Source organism: Ornithorhynchus anatinus, chromosome 1, assembly GCF_004115215.2.
Source record: "Ornithorhynchus anatinus isolate Pmale09 chromosome 1, mOrnAna1.pri.v4, whole genome shotgun sequence".
Taxonomy (NCBI): domain Eukaryota; kingdom Metazoa; phylum Chordata; class Mammalia; order Monotremata; family Ornithorhynchidae; genus Ornithorhynchus; species Ornithorhynchus anatinus.
Genome location: NC_041728.1, coordinates 184276960 through 184298100, shown reverse-complemented (window position 1 = coordinate 184298100; position 21141 = coordinate 184276960). Strand labels below are relative to the sequence as shown.

The 21141-nt window shown below is 52.8% G+C and overlaps 1 protein-coding gene across 1 annotated transcript in view; it reads left to right on the top strand.

Moving 5' to 3' along the window:
- The first annotated feature begins 1285 nt into the window (after window positions 1-1285).
- The window catches only part of SCTR (secretin receptor), a 39339-nt gene continuing 19483 nt past the window's right edge, over window positions 1286-21141 (top strand). The window contains exons 1-5 of the mRNA XM_029063256.1: window positions 1286-1477; window positions 9762-9867; window positions 15757-15867; window positions 17506-17612; window positions 20867-20964. Coding sequence (XP_028919089.1) covers window positions 1400-1477; window positions 9762-9867; window positions 15757-15867; window positions 17506-17612; window positions 20867-20964 — 500 coding nt within the window. The 5' untranslated portion in view covers window positions 1286-1399. The remainder of the gene's footprint in view (window positions 1478-9761; window positions 9868-15756; window positions 15868-17505; window positions 17613-20866; window positions 20965-21141) is intronic.

The following is a 21141-nucleotide window of genomic DNA, read 5'->3' as shown; positions in this document are numbered from 1 at the left end:
AGGAAGAGGAAGAGGGAGAGGAGGAGGTTCGGGCTTGGGCAGGTGACGGGACCCGGGGGCGGGGGTTGGGGGTCAGCAGCCGAAACCCCGGAGGGCTCGACGGGTCCAGCCGCGGGGCCGGCGGCACCGGGAGCCCTGGCGGGCGGCAGCCCCCGGCCCCCGGGCACCAGAGGCGGACACCGACAGACGCAGACAGACGGAGACGGAGACCGGAGACGGAGACAGAGGCAGAGAGAGCGCTGACGGCCGGACGGCCGCACTGACCGACCGTCGGCGGAGGGGAGACCACTGCGATGCTGGAGCGGCGGCCGGGGAACAGGGAGCACGGTGGGGACCACGGTGGGGAGCACGGTGGGGAAGCACGGTGGGGAGCACGGTCGGGAGCACGTGGGGGAGCACGGTGGGGAACATCGTCGGGAGGACGGTGGGGAGCATTGTTGGGAGCGTTGTCGTGAGTACGGTAGGGAACACGGTGGGGGAGCACGGTGGGGAGCACGGTGGGGAGCACTGTCGGGAGCACGCTGAGGAACACGATGGAGAGCAGCAGCAGCAGCAGCAGCAGCAGCAGCAGCAGCAGCAGCGTGGCATTGGATGGGCGTTGAGAGGAGGCTGCGGACAGTGTGAGAAGACAACCCCCTATCCCGGCACACAACAGCCCTGGAAGAGACCCTCACCCTCACCCTCCTCCTTCCCCTTCTCCTCCTCCTCCTCCTTCCCCTTCTTCCCCTCCCCCTTTCCCTTCTTCCTTCTTCCCTCTCCCCTTTTCCCCCTTTCTCTTCTTCCTTCTTCCCTCTCCCCTTTCCCCCCTTCCCCTTCTCCTCCCCTTTCCCCTTCCCCATCTCCTTTCCTTTCCCCCTTTTTCTTCTTCCCCTTTTCCCCCTCCCCTTCTTCCTTCTCCCGTTTGTCCCCCTTTCCCCTTTTTTCCCTTCTCCTCTCCTTTCCCCTTCCCCTTCTCCTTCCCTTTCCCTTTTTTCTCTTCCCCTTCCTCCCCTTTCCTTTTTCCCCTCTCTCCTTTCGCCCCTTCCCATTCTTCCCCTCCCTCTTCCCTTTCTCTTTCTTCCCTTTCACCTCCCCTTCTCCTCTCCTTTCCCCTTCCCCTTCTCCTCCCCTTTCCCCTTTTTCCCCTTTTTCCCCTTTTTCCTCTTCCTCTTCTTCCCCTTCCCATTTTTCCCTCTCTCCATTTTCCCCTTCCCTTGTTTCCCCTCTCCTTTCTCCTTTTTCCCCTTCCCCTTTTCCCCCTTCCCCTTCTCCTCTCCTTTCCCCCTTCTCCTCCCCCTTTTCTCTTTTTTCCCTTTCTCTTTCCCTTTTTTCCCTTTCCCCTTCCCTTTCTTCCCCTTCCTCTTCCACTTCTCCCCTGGGGGATCGGCAGCATCGGCGGTGGGGAGGGAAGGAAGAAAGGATGAAGAGGCAGGGGGCCCTTGGACCCCATGGCTTCCCCGGACTGTGGCTGGCTCTCATCTCCTGCACCGCCCTAACGGTCAGTATCTCCCGGGACGGGAAGGCCTCCGTGACCCCCTGCTCCCCGACCCCCCAGGACCTCCTGACCCTTGTCCCCAGACCCCCTTTTATTCATGCATTCATCCATTCGGTTATATTTATTGAGTGCTTACTGTGTGCAGAGCACTGAACTAAGCGCTTGGGAGAGCATAATAGAACCGCAAATAGACACATTCCCCAGCTCCTGATGAGCTGACAGTCTAGAGGGGGAGGCAGACATGAATAGAAATCAATAAATGAGGGATGTGGACATAAATTGTGCAGGGCTGGGGGGCGGGAAGTGAATAAAGGGAGCAAGTCAGGGCGACGTAGAAGGGAGTGGGAGAAGAGGGAAAAAGGGCTTAATCTAAGAAGGCCTCTTGGAGGAGGTGGGTCTTCAATAAGGCTTTGAAGGAGGGGCGAGTCATTACCTGATTCCTGCCCCCTGAACCCTGCCCCTCCCACCCACCCAACCCCTCCTTCGTTGGGGGCAGGGAATGTCACTGTTTATTGTTGTACCTTAATAATAATTATGGTATTTGTTAAGAACTTACTATGTGCCAGGCACTGTACCAAGCGCTGGGGTGGATACCGGAAAATTGAGTTGGACACAGTCCCTGTCCCATGTGGGGCTCACAGTCTCCATCCCCATTTGACAGATGAGGGAACTGAGGCCCAGAGAAGTGAAGTGACTTGTCCAAGATCACACAGCAGACAAGTGGTGGAGCTGGGATTTGAACCCACGTCCTCTGAGTCCCAGGTCCGGGTTCTATCCACTACGCCATGCTTCCCAAGTGCTTAGTACAGTGCTCTGCACACAGTAGGAGGTCAATAAATACGATGGAATGATTGATTGAATGAATGCTGAACAATGGCAATGGCAAGAACAATGGCAATAAATAGAGTCAAGGGGAAGAACATCTCGAAAAACAATGGCGACGAAATAGAATCGAGGCGATGTACAATTCATTAACAAAATAAATAGGGTAACGAAAATATATACAGTCGAGCGGATGAGTACGGTGCCGTGGGGATGGGAAGGGAGAGGTGGAGGAGCAGAGGGAAAAGGGGAAAAAGAGGGTTTAGCTGCAGAGAGGTAAAGGGGGGATGGCAGAGGGAGTAGAGGGAGAAGAGGAGCTCAGTCTGGGAAGGCCTCTTGGAGGAGGTGATTTTTAAGTAGGGTTTCGAAGAGGGAAAGAGAATCGGTTTGGCGGAGGTGAGGAGGGAGGGCGTTCCAGGACCGCGGGAGGACATGACCCGGGGGTCGACGGCGGGACAGGCGAGACCGGGGGACGGTGAGGAGGTGGGCGGCAGAGGAGCGGAGCGTGCGGGGTGGGCGGTAGAAAGAGAGAAGGGAGGAGAGGTAGGAAGGGGCGAGGTGACGGAGAGCCTCGAAGCCTAGAGTGAGGAGTTTCTGTTTGGAGCGGAGGTCGGTAGGCCACCACTGGAGTTGTTTAAGAAGGGGAGTGACGTGCCCAGATCGTTTCTGCGGGAAGATGAGCCGGGCAGCGGAGTGAAGGATGGACCAGAGCGGGGCGAGAGAGGAGGAAGGGAGGTCAGAGAGAAGGCCGACACGGTAGTCTAGCCGGGATATAACGAGAGCCTGTAACGGTAAGGTAGCCGTTCGGGTGGAGAGGAGAGGGCGGATCTCGGCGATATCGTAGAGGTGAAACCGGCAGGTCTCGGTAACGGATAGGATGTGTGGGGTGAACGAGAGAGACGAGTCAAGGACTCTATTTATTGCCATTGTTCTCGTCTGTCCGTCTCCCCCGATTAGACCGTAAGCCCGTCAAATGGCAGGGACCGTCTCTATCTGTTGCCGACTTGTTCATCCCAAGCGCTTAGTACAGTGCTCTGCACATAGTAAGCGCTCAATAAATACTACTATTGAATGCTTCCTGCTCCCCTGCCCCCCACCACTCCTAGAGGGTCAAGGCAAGCTGTCCGGGGAGATGCAGCCCGCTTGCTCCGGCTGAAAGACCCCCCCACCCCCTTCCCGCCACCCCCAGGGACCCCTCGCCTAACACATCAGAGTTCCCGGCCATCCCCCTGCCTCCTCACTGGACTTTGGAGCGAGCAAGAGACCCACAAAAATGCAGACATAGAGAAAAAGGGACAGAAATTCTAGGGAGAGAAGTCGTGGGAGACAGAGAGGGAGGTGGGAGAGAGAGGTCAGCCAGGCAGAGACAATAACAGAGACAGAGACACAGAGACAGAAAGATAAGGGACGGAAGATAGGGAGAGAAGCCGAGGGAGGCCGGGAGGGAGACAGGGAGTGAGGAGGGAGAGAGAGGTCAGGCATTTAGAGACAATCACAGAGACAGAGACACAGAGACAGAAAGAAAGGGATGGAAAACTAGGGAGAGAATTCAATTCAATCGTACTTATTGAGCACTCACTGTGTGCAGAGCACTGTGCTAAGCGCTGGGGTTGATACAAGGTCATCAGGTTGTCCCACGTGGGGCTCACAGCTTTCATCCCCATTTTACAGATGAGGGAACTGAGGCCCAGAGAAGTGAAGTGACTTGCCCGAAGTCACACAGCTGATAAGTGGCGGAGCCAGGATTAGAACCCATTACCTCTGACTCCCAAGCCCGGGTTCTTTCCACTAAGGCATACTTCTGATGGAAAACTAGGGAGAGAATTCAATTCAATCGTACTTATTGAGCGTTCACTATGTGCAGAGCACTGTACCAAGCGCTTGGAATGGACAAATCGGCAACAGATAGAGAAAGTCCCTGCCCATTGACGGGCTTACAGTCTAACTGGGGGAGACTTATTGAGCACTTACTGTGTGCAGAGCACTGTACTAAGTGCTTGGGAAAGTACAATACAGCAATAAAGAGAGACAATCCCTGCCCACAACGAGCTCACAGTCTAGAGGAGGGAGGCTGTGAGGGAGACAGGGAATGAGAAGGGAGAGAGAGGTCAGGCAGACTGAGGCAATAACAGAGATGGAGACACAGAGACAGAAAGAAAGTGATGGGAAAACTAGGGAGAGAAGCTGAGGGAGACTGTGAGGGAGACAGGGAATGAGGGAGGGAGAGCCTGACAGAGACAATAACAGAGAAAGAGAAAGAAAGGAAGGGATGGACAATTGGGAGAGAAGTTGAGAGAGGCCGTCAGGGAGACAGGGAATGAGAAGGGAGAGAGAGGTCACCTTGATAGAGACAATAACAGAGACACAGAGACAGAAAGAAAGAGATGGGAAAATTAGGGAGAGAAGTCAGGGAGACAGTGAGGGAGACAAGGAGTGAGGAGGGAGAGCCAGAGACCATAACAGAGAAAGAGACACAGAGACAGAAAGAAAGGGATGGAAAACTGGGAGAGAAGTTGAGGGAGGCCGTCAGGAAGACAGGGAATGAGAAGGGAGAGAGAGGTCACCTCGACAGAGACAATAACAGAGACACAGAGACAGAAAGAAAGCGATGGGAAAGCTCGGGAGAGAAGCCCAGGGAGACAGTGAAGGAGACAGGTGGCGAGGAGGGAGAGAGAGGTCAGCCAGCCAGAGACAATAACAGGGACACAGAGACAGAAAGAAAGCAATGGGAAAACTAGGGAGAGAGGCCGAGGGAGACAGGGAATGAGGAGGGAGAGAGCGGTCAGCCAGACGGAGACAATAACAGAGACCCAGAGACAGAGAGTGATGGGAAAACTAGGGAGAGAAGCCCAGGGAGACTGTGAGGGAGGAGGGAGAGAGAGGTCAGTCAGATGGAGACAATCACAGAGACAGAAAGACAAGCAGAGATAATGAGAGGTAAAAGGAGACGCAGAGAGAGGAAATAAGAGAGACAGACGGAGACAAGCGGGGGTTTGTGGGGGAAGTCTCCCGTCCCCCTGGAGCCTGGGGTGAGGGCGGAGGCAGGGGAGGGGATAGTGGGGGTGGGGGGCAGTAGGAATGGGGGGGCACATCCCTGCAGGGAAGGAGTCTGCTCAACAGACAGACTGGCAGCCAGACTGTAAACCCCGTTGTGGACAGGGAATGCATCTGGTTATTATTATAGTGTCCTCTCCCAAGCACTTAGCATAGTGCTTTGCACACGGTAAGCACAGTAAGCACTCAATAAATACGATTGAATGAACAGATAGGCAGATGTTCTTCCCCTTACGAGATGTTCTTCCCCTTGACTCTATTTATCGCCATCGTTCTTGTCTGTCCGTCTCCCCCGATTAGACCGTAAGCCCATCAAACGGCAGGGACTGTCTCTATCTGTTGCCGACTTGTTCAATCCAAGCGCTTAGTACAGTGCTCTGCACATAGTAAGCGCTCAATAAATACTATTGAATGAATGAATGAAAGAAAGACAGACAGGCAGACAGGTGGATGGGCTGACAGGCAGACAGACAGGTGGGCAGTTGCATTTATTATTTATTTATTTATTTATTTATTTATTTATTTATTTATTTATTTATTTATTTATTTATTCATTAATTCATTAATTCATTCATTCATTTAAAAAAATTATTATTCTTTAGAGAAGCAGCGTGGCTCAGTGGAAAGTGCACGGGCTTGGGAGTCAGAGGTCATGGGTTCGATTGCCAGCTCTGCCGCTTGTCAGCTGTGTGACTGTGGGCAAGTCACTTCACTTCTCTGTGCCTCAGTTACCTCATCTGTAAAATGGGGATGAAGACTGTGAGCCTCACGTGGGACAACCTGATGACTCTGTATCTACCCCAGCGCTTAGAACAGTGCTCTGCACATAGTAAGCGCTTAACAAATACCAACATTATTTATTTGATCACATTTATTGAGCGCTTACTGTGTGCCGGGCACTTTATTGAGCACTTGGGAGAGGACAATAGAACAATAAACGGACACATTCCCTGCCCTCAACAAGCTCACGGTCTAGAGTGAGGTAGACAGACAGGAATAGAAATAATAAATAAATGATGGAGATGGACATAAGCGGTGTGGGGCTGGGAGGGGGGAAGAATGAAAGGAGTGAGTCAGGATGACGCAGGAGGGAGTGGGAGAAGAGGAAAGGGGGGCTCAGTCTGGGAAGGCCTTCTGGAGGAGATGCGCTTTCAATAAGGCTTTGAAGAGGGGGAGAGTCATTGTGTGTGGGATTTGAGGAGGGAGGACGTTCCGGGCCAGAGGCAGGGCGTGGGCCGGGGTCAGGTGATGGACGTGCAGATGGACAGACAGACAGAGGCTGCCAGGACTCTGGTAGTCGGGTTTGCCTCCGGGAAGGAGAACAGCTCCCGCTTCTAGATTTCCCACATCTTCTTTTCCAAGGGGATAAGGGTCTCCACGCCTGGAAGGCCGAGATCCCCATGGCTCAGGACCGAAGCAGATGAGCCCAGAGCGTCACTCACTTCCTGAGGTCAGGAGGTCAGCCCACCATGTCCCCCACCGGCCTGGACGCCCCCTGACACGTGGGGCTTTGGGCCGGAGATGGGGGGGGGGGGGGACACGGGACCGGGACTCCAGGCTCTGCTCCCTGCTGTGTGACCTGGGGCCAAGAACTGAACTTCTCTGGGCCTCGAGAAAATCGCTGTAGAATGGGGGTTTGACCCCCACTCTCCCTGGCCCTTAATGTGTGGGATCAAGACTACGTCTCACCTGATTGGATGGTATCGACCCCAGGGCTTAGCACAGTGCTTCGGAACGCCCTCCCTCCTCAAATTCCACAGATAGTGACTCTTCTCCCCTTCAAAGCCTTATTGAAAGCCCATCTCCTCCAAGAGGCCTTCCCGGGCTATGCCTCCCATTCCCTTCTGGGTCGCCCTGACTCTCTCCCTCTGCTCTTCCCCCAACTCCCAGCTCCACAGCACTTATGTCTATATCTGTCATTGTTTTTATTATTATTATTATTATTAATAATAATAGTATTGGCATTTGTTAAGCACTCACTATGTGCCAAGCACTGTTCTAAGCCCTGGGGGAGACACAAGGTAATCAGGCTGTCCCACGTGGGGCTCACAGACTTAATCCCCATTTTACAGATGAGGTCACTGAGGCACAGAGAAGTTAAATGACTTGCCCAAAGTCACACAGCTGCTAAGTGGTGGAGTCGGGATTAGAACCCACGACCTCTGACTCCCAGGCCCGGGGCCCTTTCCACTAAGCCACGCTGCTTCTCTATTTATTTGTACCAATAGCCATCTCTCCCACTCTAGACTGTAAGCTCATTGTGGGCAGGGATTGTCACTGTTTATTGTCGTATTGTTCTTTCCCAAGCGCTTAGTACAGTGCTCTGCGCACAGGAAGTGTTTAATAAATATTCTTGAGCGAATGAATAGTGAGTTTATAACCCCACAAACCCTACAGGAGATACAGGATAATCAAGTTGTCCCACGTGAGGTTTACAGTCTTAATCTCCATTTTACAGTGGAGGTCACTGAGGCCCAGAGAAGTGACTTGCCCAAGCTCACAAAGCAGACAAGTGGAAGAGCTGGGATTAGAACCCACAACCTTCTGACTCCCGGGCCCATGCTCTCTCCCCACGCCTTGCTGCTTCCCCTTCGGGCACGGAGTAAGTCTTCCCTCCAAAATCCGTAACTGAGTCGCTCACAGTGCAGGGCAGAGGAGGAGGGAGGGCAGGACCGAAGCCAGGACAGATCGAGATCTTGGGGCTGGGACACGTCCTCTAGGCTGGAAGCTTGTCATGGGCAGGGAATGTTTTCTGCATGATCTAGTGGAGAGAATCCGGCCCTGGGAGTCAGAGGATCTGGGTTCTAATCCCCGCCCCGCCACTTGTCTGCTGTGTGACCTCCGGCAAGTCATTTCGCTTTTGGGTGCCTCAGTTCCCTCACCTGTAAAATGGGGATGGAGACCGTGAGCCCCACGTGGGACGGGGACTGTGTCCAACCCGATTATCTTGTATTCATTCATTCACTCAATCATATTTATTGAGCTCTTACTGTATGCAAAGCACTGTACTAAGCGCTTCGGAGAGCACAATCGAACAATAAACAGACACATTCCCTGCCCACACCGTAGCTACTCCAGTGCTTAGAACAGTGCCTGGCACATAGTAAGCACTTGACAGCATGGGCCTGGGAGTCAGAAGGTCATGGGTTCTAGTCTCAGCTCCACCACTTGTCTGCTGTGTGATCTTGGGCAACTCACTTCACTTCTCATCTGTAAAATGGGGATTAAAACTGTGAGCCCCACGTGGGACAACTTGATCACCTTGTATTCCCACAGCGCTTAGAACAGTGCTTGGCACATAGTAAGCGCTTAACAAATATCACCATTTTTTTTCCTCTGGGCCTTAGTTACCTCATCTGGAAAAGGGAGATTAAGACTGTGATTGCCCCCCTTCAAAGCCTTCCTGAAGGCCCATCTCCTCCAAGAAGCCTTCCCTGACTAAGCCCCCCTTTTCTCTTCTCCCACTCCCTTCTGTGTCACCCTGACTTCCTCCCTTTGTTCATCCCCTCCTCCCCCAGCCCCACGGCACCTATGTCCACATCTGTCATTTTATTTATTTGTACTGATGTCTCTCTCCCATGGCTCTGGACTGTAAGCTCACTGTGGGCAGGGAATGTCACTGCTTATTGCTGTATTGAACTTTCCCAAGCGCTCAGTACAGTGCTCTGCACACAGTAAGTGCTCAATAAATACGACAGAATGAATGAATGAATGAATGAATGTGGGACAGGGACTGTGTCCAAACCTGATTTGCTTGAATCCACCCAGGGCTTAGTACAGTGCCTACATAGTAAAGCGCTTAACAAATACTATTATTGTTATTATTATTTATTATTATCTATTTCCGTGTTTTTTAGTGTTATTAAATGCTATTATTATCATTATTGAATGAATGGGATATAGTCTTCCCCGATTAGACTGTGAGCCCATCAATGAGCAGGAATTGTCTCTATCTGTTGCCGAATTGTCCATTCCAAGCGCTTAGTACAGTGCTCTGCACGTAGTAACGCTCAATAAATACTATTGAATGAATGAATGAATAATAATAATATATTTCATTCATTCAATCATATTTATTGAACAGTTACTATGTGCAGAGCACTGTACTAAGCACTTGGGAGAGGACAATGCGACAATAAACGGATGCATTCCCTCCCCACGATGAGCTTACAGTCTAGAGGGGGAGACAGTCATTCATGTATACTAATAAATGTCTGAATAAGTAAGTAAATAATATCTCTGATGTATTGTCCACTCCCAAGTGCTCAATTCAGCGCCGTGCCCATAGCGAGCGCTCAGTCGATACGATCGATGGCTTGATTGACGTGAGCAGCCGGGGCACGGTCAGCCACCGGAGAGGCGGCCGGCGGGGAGAGGGAGCTAACGTCGTCCTGCTTCTCTCCGCTTCCAGACGAGAGCGTCCGCGCCGATATGTGACGTGCTCACAGCCCTGCGCCTGGAGGAGGAGATCTGTCAACGGAAGCTCAACGGCTCCCAGGAGGGTCAGTCCTTGCAAGGTGAAGGTCTCCGGCTGGGGACAGTCTGGGTCCCTGTGGGAAGGGTCGGGGACGGAGAGGGGACGGGCCTGGGAGTCAGAAGGTCATGGGTTCTGATCCCGGCTCCGCCACTAGTCTGCCGAGTGACCTTTGGCAAGTCACTTCACTTCTCTGGGCCTCAGTTCCCTCATCGGGAAGATGGGGATCGAGACTGTGAACACACGTGGGACAGGGACCGTGTCCAACCGATTTCCTTGGATCCACCCCAGAACGTGGCATATAGTAAGTGCTCAACAAATACTGTAGTTATTATTATTATTATTATTATTAGAGTTAAGAGTCGGGGTTGGGAGGGGGAGAATGGTCCGTGCTGGGTCACGGAGGAGAATTAGGGGTTAATAATAATAATAATGATGTTGGTATTTGTTAAGCGCTTACTATGTGCTAAGCACTGTTCTAAGCCCTGGGGTAGACACAAGGGAGTCAGGTTGTCCCACGTGGGGTAACTGAGGCACCGAGAAGTTAAGTGACTTGCCCAAAGTCACACAGCTGACAAATGGCCGAGCCGGGATTCGAACCCATGACCTCTGACTCCAAAGCCCGTGCTCTTTCCACTGAGCCACGCTGCTTCTCCACCTCTGCTCTCTACCTTTTCTCTGGCCTCTTCACTCCCAAGCCCCGTAGGACAGTTCAACCATCTCCTCGGGATTGCCCTGAACACTGGACTCTTTGCTCTTCAGCCCCCAGGGACAGTTGAGCTATAGTCACCTGCTTTTTCACACTTAATGGCCCGAAGACAATTCAACCATCTCCTCTAATATCTCCGGATTAAGTTGTTATTGCTGTCCTTTATTAAGTTGTAATTGCTGTCATTTTCCTCACCGACATCACCATGACCCCGGAGCCTGCTCCAGTCTGCCCATCCCAGTCCTCTTCTCCCACCTCTTCTCCCCCGTCCCCTCCACCACCCGACTCCTCCCACCCCCCTTCTCTGTAATCCTTCCGTCCCAGGACCGCCGCTAGGTCCTCCTCCCCTCTCGACGGCCCCGTCAACTCACTCCCATCCAAACCGCCCCCATCCCTCGCGCCATCTCCTCCGCGGCTGCTGCCCCTGCTCCATCACGGCGAAGCTCCCCTTCATCCTTGCCGCCTTCTCCCCTTCATCCTTGACTTGTTCCTGGCCCGGTCGCTCCCCTTCCTCGCCATCACCGAAACCCGGCTCTCCCCAGACGACACGGTCACCCCCGCTGCTCTCTCCAGAGGAGGCCTCTCCTTCCCCCATTCCCCCAGACTCACTGGGAAAGGAGGAGGTGTCGGCTTCCTTCTCACGCCCCAGTGCCGCTTTGGCACCATTCCACCTCCCCCAACCCTTTCTTTCCCCTCCTTCGAAGCCCATATCATCCGCCTCTACCACCCGCTCCAGCTTCCACGCCCCGCCAGGACCGATCTCCAACTTCTTTAATCATTTCGATCCCTTTCTCTCATTCCTCCTCTCTTTCTCCATGCCCACTTTGATCCTTGGGGACTTCGATATCCACATAGATGTTCCTGATGACCCTTCTGCTTCCCGCCTTCTATGACTCCTCAACTCCGTTGACCGCCCGCACCACCCCACCTCCCCAGCTTGGACACACACTCGATCTCATCATCTCTAGCCACTGCACGATCTCTACCCTCACCAACTCTGAAATCCCTCTATCTGACCACAACCCCCTCAACTTGCTTTCTTTCCCACACCCCTCCTCCCCCTAAATCTGTACTACTCCCCCACAGAGACCTCCGATCCCTTTACCCCATCCAATTTTCTCAACTCATCATGCCCCACTTAGCCTCCGTGTCCAAACTGTCCACCCTTGATGACCAAACGGACGTTCTCAACACCACCCTCTCTACCGAACTCAACTCACTGGCTCCCCTAACCCCTTCGTCGTCCTCGTACCACTAACCCGCAGCCCTGGATCACCTCCACAATTTGCCTGCTTCACTCTTGCTCTTGAACCACAGAGTGCTGCTGGAGGCAATCTAAATATCAGGCCAATTTTGTCCACTTTAAGTTTGTTCTTGCATGTTTTAACTCTGCCCTCACCTCTGCCTGGCAAAACTATTTGGCTGTCCATATTGACACCAATGCCCATCGCCTTCACCAGTTGATCCAGACATTTAACTCCCTCCTCAGGCCCTCTCTCCTGCCACGTCCCCCATCCCTTGCCCTCCCAAAGACCTGGCCACTTACTTTGTTAAGAAAATGGACTCGCTCGGTGTGAGCTCCTTAAAATCTCCCCTGCCCCTTCTCAGTCCCTCCCCCCTCTGACCCCTCTTCCCATCCTTCCCAGCAGTATCTCTAGAGGAGATCTCCACCTGCGCATCTGACTCCATTCTTTTGTGCCTAATCAAAACCCTTACCCCCTCACTTCTTCCCTCCCTATCCTAAAATATGTCTCTCCTCTCCTAAAAAACCCCTCCCCCGATCCCGCGGCTCCCTCCAGTTATCACCCCATCTCCTTCCTACCATTCTTCTCCAAACTCCTTGAGCGAGTAGTAAACCCCGCTGTCTCAAATTCCTCTCCTCCGATTCTCTCCTTGACGCCCTCCAATCTGGCTTCCATCTCCTTCCCTCCACAGGAACCCCTTTCTCAAAGGTCGCCAAACCCAATGGCCTCTCTCCATCCTGATCCTCCTCGACCTCAGCTGCCTTTGACACTGTGGACCATCTCTTTCTCCTGGAAATGTTATCCAACCTTGGCTTCATGCACACTACACTGTCGTTACCTGGTTCTCCTCTTATCTCTCTGGCTGCTTGTTCTCAGTCTCTTTCATGGGCTCCTGCTCTGCCCCTCACCCCCTAACTGTGAGGTCCCTCGAGGCTCAGTTCTGGGTCCCCTTCTATTCTCCATCTACACTCACATCCTTGGAGAACTCATCCGCTCCCACGGCTTCTACTCCCATCTCTATGCGGATGACCCCCAAATCTCCCTCTTCAGCCCTGATCTCTCTCCCTCTCTCCAGGCTGGCATCTCCTCCTGCCTTCAAGACCTCTCTACTTAGATGTCCTCCCCTCACCTCAAACTTAACATGTACAAAACAGAGTTCCTCATCTTCCCACCCAAACCCTGTCCTCCCCCAGACTTTCCCATCATTGTAGACCACGCCACCATCCTTCCCGTCTTACGGGCCAGTGACCTTGGCGTTATCCTTGACTCCTCTCTCTCATTCAACCCACACATTCAATCCGTCACTAAATCCTGTTGGTCCCAAATTCACAGTTTTGCTAAAATCTGCCCTTTCCTCTCTATCCAAACTGCTCCCACGTTAATACAATCACCCATCCTCTCCCGCCTGGATGACTGCATCAGCCTCCTCGTTGACCTCCCTGCCTCCTGTCTCTCCCCACTCCAGTCCGTACTTCGCTCTGCTGACTGGATCCTTTTTCTACAAAAACGTTCTGAATACGTCATCCCACTCCTCAAAAAACTCCAGTGGCTGCCCATCCGTCTCCATATCAGACAAAAATTCCTCACTATTGGCTTTAAAACCGTCCATCCCCTAGCCCCCTCCTCCCTCACCTCCCTCCCGTCCTTCTCCGTCCCAGCCCGCACACTCCGCTCCTCTGCCGCCGCTAACCTTCTCCCTGGTCCTCCAGCTCTTCCGTCTCGCCGCCGACCCCTGACCCACGTCCCGCCTCTGGCCCGGAACGCCCTCCCTCCTCGAATCCCACAGACGATGGACTCTCCCCCCTTTCAAAGTCTTATTGAAGGCCCGCCTCCTCCAAGAGGCCTTCCCAGACTAAGCCCCGCTTTTCCTCCTCTCCCACTCCCTTCTGTGTCGCCCTGACTTGCTCCCTTTCCTCTTCCCCCCTCCCAGTCCCACCCCACTTATGTCCAGGTCTCTCATTTTATTTATTTGTACTGATGCCTCTCTCCCACTCGAGACTGTGAGCTCCTTGTGGGCAGGGAATGTCACTGTTTATTGTACTTTCCCAAGCAGGTAGTACAGTGCTCTGCACATAGTAAGTGCTCAATAAATACTATTGAATGAATGAATAAGAGGGGAGAGTCCAGGCTGGGTGACTGAGGAAAGTCGGAGAGGGAGAGTCAGGGGTCTGGGAGGGTCAGAGCTGGGACACTGGGGAGTGTCAGGGTTGGAGAAGGGAGAGTTGGGGGGGTGGAATGATCCGTTCCCACCAAAAGTCAAACAACACACAATCCCTCCCAACATCCTGGTGGCGTCGGAGAAACAATCCTGTCCCTCCATCAGTCAGTGGTATTTGCGAATGCATCCTTTGTGCCTAGCTCTGTACTAAGCCCTGTGGAGAGTGCAACAAAAAGAAGACATGATGTGGAAAGAGCACAGCCTAGTGGGAAACGCACAGCCTGGGCCCGAGGGTGAGAAAACCTGGGCTCTAATGCCGGCTCCGCCACTCACGGGCTGTGTGGCCTTGTATGGTACTCTCCCAAGCGCTCAGTACAGTGCTTTGCCTAGAGAAGCAGCGTGGCTCAGTGAAAGAGCCCGGACTGGGGAGTCAGAGATCATGGGTTCAAATCCCGGCTCCGTCACTTGCCAGCTGTCTGACTCTGGGCGAGTCACTTAACTTCTCTGGGCCTCAGTTGTGTCATCTGTAAAATGGGGATTAAGACTGTGAGCCCCACAGGGGACAACCTGATCACTTTGTATCCTCCCCAGCGCTTAGAACAGTGTTTTGCACATAGTAAGCGCTTAACAAATGCCATCATTATTATTAAAATAAGCGCTCAATAAATACGATCGAATGAATGAATGGATGAAATGGTGGTTGGGGCTCAGGGTGATAGGGGTGGTCTCCTGGAGCAGGTGGGTTACTGTTGACTTCATTCATTCATTCATTCAATCATATATATTGAGCGCTTACTGTGTGCAGAGCACTGTACTAAGCACTTGGAAAGTACAATACGGCAATAAAGAGAGACAATCCCTGCCCACGCCGGGCTTACAGTCTAGAGGTGGGGAGACAGACATCAAAACCCAAAAAAAGGCATCAATATAGATAGAATTATAGATATGATAATAATGTTGGTATCTGTAAAGCGCTTACTATGTGCAGAGCACCGTTCTAAGCGCTGGGGTAGATACAGGGTCATCAGATTGTCCCACGTGAGGCTCACAGTTAATCCCCATTTTAGATATGTACATATATATACATAAGGGCTGCGGAGCGAGGGGGGAGAGCAAAGGGAGAGGGTCGAGGTGACGTGGAAGGGAGGGGGAGCCGAGGGAAAGGGGGGCTTAGTCTGGGAAGGCCTCCTGGAGGAGGTGAGCCTTCAGTAGGGCTTTGAAGGAGGGACGGGTCATTGTTTGGCGGATTAGAGGAGGGAGGGCGTTCCGGGCCGGAGGCGGGACGCGGGCAGGGGGTCGGCGGCGGGCCGGGCGGGCCGGAGGCCCGGGGAGGAGGCGAGCGGCGGCGGAGGAGCGGAGTGTGCGGCCCGGGCCGGAGGAGGACGGAAGGGAGGGGAGGGAGGAGGGGGGTGAGGGGAATGGGGGGCTTGGAAGCCAACGGTGAGGAGTTTTTAGGTCACACGGAGGTGGATGGGCAACTAGTGGGGATTTTTGAGGAGGGGGGTGACACGCCCAGAGAGTTTCTGTAGAAAGATAATCTAGGCAGTAGAGCAAAGTATGGACTGAAGTGGGGGGACACAGGAGATTGGGAGGTCAGAAAGGAGGCTGAGGCAATAATCCAGGAGGGAGAGGACAAATGATCGTACTAAGGTGGTAACGGTTGGGATGGAGAGGGAAGGGCGGATCCTGGCGATGTCGTGAAGGTGACACCGGCAGGTTTCGGTGACGGACTGGGGGGGTCGTCAGGGGGCTGCGCTGGACACCGGAAGCAGGTCGGTCACTGATGACTTGTATTTATTTGTCCTGGGGGGGGGTCGTCAGGGGGCTGCGCTGGACACTGGGAGCAAGCCAGCTGTTGGCCCCATGCCGCACTGGGTCAGACCGTGGAACTCGTCTGCCCAAGATTCTTCCAGCTCCTGACGGGGAAGAACGGTGAGTTGATAATAATAATAATGTCGGTGTTTGTTAAGCGCTTACTATGTGCAGAGCACTGTTCTAAGCGCTGGGGTAGACATAGGGGAATCAGGTTGTCCCACGTGGGGCTCACAGTCTTAATCCCCATTTGACAGATGAGGTCACTGAGGCCCGGAGAAGTGAAGTGACTCGCCCACAGTCACACAGCTGACAGGTGGCAGAGCTGGGATTCGAACTCATGACCTCTGACTCCAAAGCCCGGGCTCTTTCCACTGAGCCGCGCTGAGTTGATCCCCCCCGCCCCATACCCGGCTTGGGAGGGGCAGGGCTGACACTAACAATAATGATGGTATTTGTGAAGCGCTTACTATGTGCCAGGCACCGTATTAAGCACTGGGGTGGATCCAAGCAAATCGGGTGGGGCACAGTCCCTTGTCCCACGTGCGGCTCACAGTCTCAGTCCCCATTTGACAGATGGGGTAACTGGGGCCCAGAGAAGTGAAGTGACTTGCTCAAGGTAACACAGCGGACAAGTGGCAGAGTCGCGATTCGAACCCGTGACCTTCTGACTCCCAGGCTGCCCGGATCCATTATACCACCAAGGAGAAGCAGCACAGCCTAGTGGGTAGACACTGGGAGTCAGAAGGACCTGGGTTCTAATCCCGGCTCTGACACTTGTCTTCTCTGTGACCTTGGGCAAAATCACTTCCCTTCTCCAGGTCTCAGTTCCTTCATCTGCAAAATGGGGATTAAGAGCGTGAGCCCCATGTGGGACAGGGACTGTGCCCGAACCATTTATCTTGCAGCTACCCCAGTGCTTAGAACAGTGCCTGGCACAGAGTAAGCGCTCTGGCTTAGTGGCAAGAGCCCGGGCTTGGGAGTCAGGGGTCCTGGGTTCTAATCCTGACCCTGCCACTTATCAGCTGGGTGACTTTGGGCAAGTCACTTCACTTCTCTGGGCCTCAGTGACCTCATCTGTAAAATGGGGATTAAGACTGTGAGTCCCACGTGCGACAACCCGATGACCTCGTATCTACGACAGCGCTTAGAACAGTGCTTGGCACATAGTAAGCGCTTAACAAATGCCATCATTATTATTATTATGGGGATTGAGACTGTGAGCCCCATGTGGGCCAGGGACTGTGTCCCACCTGATTATCTTGAATCTACCCCAGGGCTTAGAACAGTGCTTGGCACATAGTAAGTGCTTAATAAATATCATCGTATTATTTTTATTATTACAAGTAAATCCAGTTGGACGCCGTCCCTGTCCCCCATGGGGCTCACAGTCTTAATCCCCCATTTTACAGAAGAGGGAACCGAGACCCAGAGAAGTGAAGTCACGTGCCCGAGGTCACCCAGCAGACAATAATAAATAATAATAATCATATTTATTAAGCGCTTACTATGTGCAGAGCACTGTTCTAAGCGCTGGGGTAGATGCAGGGTCGTCAGGTTGTCCCACGGGAGGCTCACAGTTAATCCCCATTTTCCAGATGAGGTCAATGAGGCACAGAGGTGGAGCCGGAATTAGAACCCAGGTCCTTCCCAGGCCCGGGCTCTACCCACTGAGCCACGCCGCTTCTCCATCAGCATCCCCTCGCGCCCCTTCCCGCCAACGGGCCTCGGCTCTTGGGTTCCCCCTCTTCCCGGCAGGCTCGGTGTTCAGAACCTGCACCCCGAACGGTTGGACCAGGATCTTCCCCAGGGTTGACGTGGCGTGCGGCTACGACGACGTGAACGACACCACCAACGAGGAGCGGGTGAGTCACCTGGCTACTTACTGAGCGGCTGCGGCCTCCTCCGCCTGCGGCCGGCACGGGGCGCCAGCACCACCCGAAGCACTTTCTAGCCGTCGGTCCACCGCCTTTATCATTCATTCAGTCGTATTTATTGAGCGCTTCCTGTGCGCAGAGCACTGGACTAAGCGCTTGGGAGAGGACGATACAGCAACAGACACATTCCCTGTGGAAGGAGGGGTCTTCCTAATTGCTAATGAGGGGGTTACACACTCACTGTTCATTCACTCAAGCGTATTTATTAAGCACTTCCCGTGCGCAGAGCACTGTACTAAGCGCTTGGGAAAGAACAATAAGAGAAGCAGCGTGGCTTAGTGGAAAGAGCCCGGGCTTGGGAGTCAGAGGTCGTGAGTTCGAATCCCAGCTCTGCCACCTGTCAGCTGTGTGACTGTGGGCAAGTCGCATAACTTCTCTGTGCCTCAGTTACCTCATCTGTAAAATGGGGATGAAAACTGTGAGCCTCCCATGGGACAACCTGATGACCCCATATCTCCCCCAGCGCTTAGAACAGTGCTCTGCCCATAGGAAGTGCTTAACAGATACCAACATTATTAATAAATAGTGACAATCCCTGCCCACGACGAGCTCACAGTCTAGAGAGGGAGACAGGCATGAATACACATACATACATACATAAATTACAGCTATAATAAGTATCTAATTTATTATAGGTGTGATTCATTCATTCATTCACTCAATAGTATTTATTGAGCGCTTACCGTGTGCAGAGCACTGGACTAAGCGCTTGGGAGAGGACGATACAACAACAGACACATTCCCTGTGGAAGGAGGGTTCTTCCTAATTGCTAATGAGGGGGTTACACACTCACTGTTCATTCACTCAAGCGTATTTATTAAGCACTTCCTGTGGACAGAGCACTGTACTAAGCGCTTGGGAAAGAACAATATGACAATAAATAGTGACAATCCCTGCCCGCGACGAGCTCACAGTCTAGAGAAGGAGAAAGGCCTGAATATACATACATACATGAATTACAGCTATAATAAGTATCTAATTTATTATAGGGGTGATTCACGCGTTCATTTATTCAATCGTATTTATTGAGCGCTTCCCGTGTGCAGAGCACTAGACTAAGCGCTTGGGAGAGGACGATACAACAACAGACACATTCCCTGTGGAAGGAGGGGTCTTCCTAATTGCTAATGAAGGGGTTACACACTCACTATTCATTCACTCAAGCGTATTTATTAAGCACTTCCTAGGCGCAGAGCACTGTACTAAGCGCTTGGGAAAGAACAGCACGACAATAAACAGTGACAATCCCTGCCCACGATGCGCTCACAGTCTCGAGCTCACCTTGTCTAGTCAAGTTGTATTCCCCCAGCCCTTAGAACAGGGCTTTGCACATAGTAAGCGCTTAACAAATACCATCATTATTATTATTAGAGGGGGAGACAGACAAGAATATACATACATAAATTACAGCTATAATAAGTATCTAATTTATTATAGGTGTGATCGATATTCATGTTAATAATTCGTATTTATTATATATGTGATTTATTTATATTATCTGTAATTCCTTTGCCGAGCACTTACCACTCCATGGGAAGCAGCGTGGCCTAGTGGCAAGAGCCCGGCCTTGGGATTCAGAGGTCGTGGGTTCTAATCCCGGCTCCGTCACTCGTCTGCTGTGTGACTGTGGGCAAGTCACTTCACATCGGGGATGAAGACTGTGCGCCTCCCGTGGGACGACCCGATGACCCTGTATCTCCCCCAGCGCTTAGAACAGCGCTCTGCACCTAGTAAGCGCTTAACAAATACCAACATTATTATTATTATTATTATTGTTCTCCGGGCCTCAGTTACCTCATCTGGAAAATGGGGACTAAGAGTGTGAGCCTCATTTGGGACTGGGACTGTGTCCAGCTTGATTACCTTGTGTCTGCCTCAGCGCTGAGAACAGTGATCGGTGCTTAATGAATACCATTATTAGTAGTAGCATTAAATAATTATTAAGTTATTATATCTGTATTCAACCGGTATTTAATAATAGTAATTGTGGTATTTGTTAAGCGCTTACGATGTGCCGGGCACTGTTCTAAGCGCTGGGGTGGAGCCAAGCAAATCGGGTTGGGCCCAGTCCCTGTCCCAAGTGGGCCTCACAGTCTTCATCCCCATTTGACGGGAGAGGGAACTGAGGCGCCGAGAAGTGAAGTGATTTGCCCCAGATCACACAGCAGGTAAGTGGAGGAGCTGAGATTAGAACCCACGACCTTCTGACTCCCAGGCCCGGGCTCTCTGCACTAGGCCGTGCTGCTCCTCTGTCCCAAGCACTGTTCTAAGCGCTGAAATAGATAGAAGTTAATCGGGAGGGACACTATCCCTGCCCCCCGTGGGGCTCCCCGTCTTCATCCTCATTTTACAGATGAGGGAACTGAGGCCCAGAGAAGTTAAGTGACTTATCCAAGGTCACACAGCAGACACCTGGCAGAGCCGGGGTGCCAAGCACTGTACTGAACACTTAGGAGCAGACAATATAACAATATAACAGACACATTCCCTGCCCATAATGAGCTGACAGTTTAGAGGGAGAGATAGACATTAATACAAATAAATAAATTACAGTTATGCACGGAGGCAGCATGGCTTAGTGGATAGAGCACGTGCCTGGGAGTCAGAAGGACCTGGGTTCTAGTCCCGGCTCTGCCATATGTCTGCTGGGTGACCTTGGGCAAGTCACTTCACTTCTCTGGACGTCAGTCACCTCATCTGTAAAATGGGAATTAATAATAATAATAATCATGTTGGTATTTGTTAAGCGCTTACTATGTGCAGAGCACTGTTCTAAGCGCTGGGGTAGACACAGGGGAATCAGGTTGTCCCACGTGAGGCTCACAGTCTTAATCCCCATTTTACAGATGAGGGAACTGAGGCCCAGAGAAGTGAAGCGACTCGCCCACAGTCACCCAGCCGCCAAGTGGCAGAGCCGGGAGTCGAACCCATGACCTCTGACTCCCGAGCCCGGGCTCTTTCCCTTGAGCCACGCTGCTTCTTGCAGGTGCTCCCACTTACTCTGGACTGGCCTCCTCTTCCCTCTCCGTCCCCCAGAGGAGACCCAGGCTGGGTCTCTCTCCCCCCTCGGGAGGTGGATGTCTCTCTGCGCTGTCTCTGCCCCCTCAGCGGATGGATATCTCTGCGCGGTCTCTGTCTCCGCAGCGGGTGGAGTGTCTCTGCGCGGTCTCTGTCTCCACAGCGGGCGTTCTACCAGAAGCTGAGGGTCGTCTACACGACCGGCTATGCCACCTCGCTCGTCTCCCTGGCTGTGGCCCTCGGCATCCTCGGGACCTTCCGGTGAGGGATTTTCCCGGAGCGGTACCGGGATAGTCGCGGGATAGGTCCGGGGTGGTGCTGGCTCGATTCCGGTATCGTTCCGGGATCGTTCGGGGATATTTCTGGGATGACTCCAGGATGGCTGGGGATGGGAGAGAAGGAGCGTGGTCCAGTGGGCGGAACCCGGGCCTGTCAGTC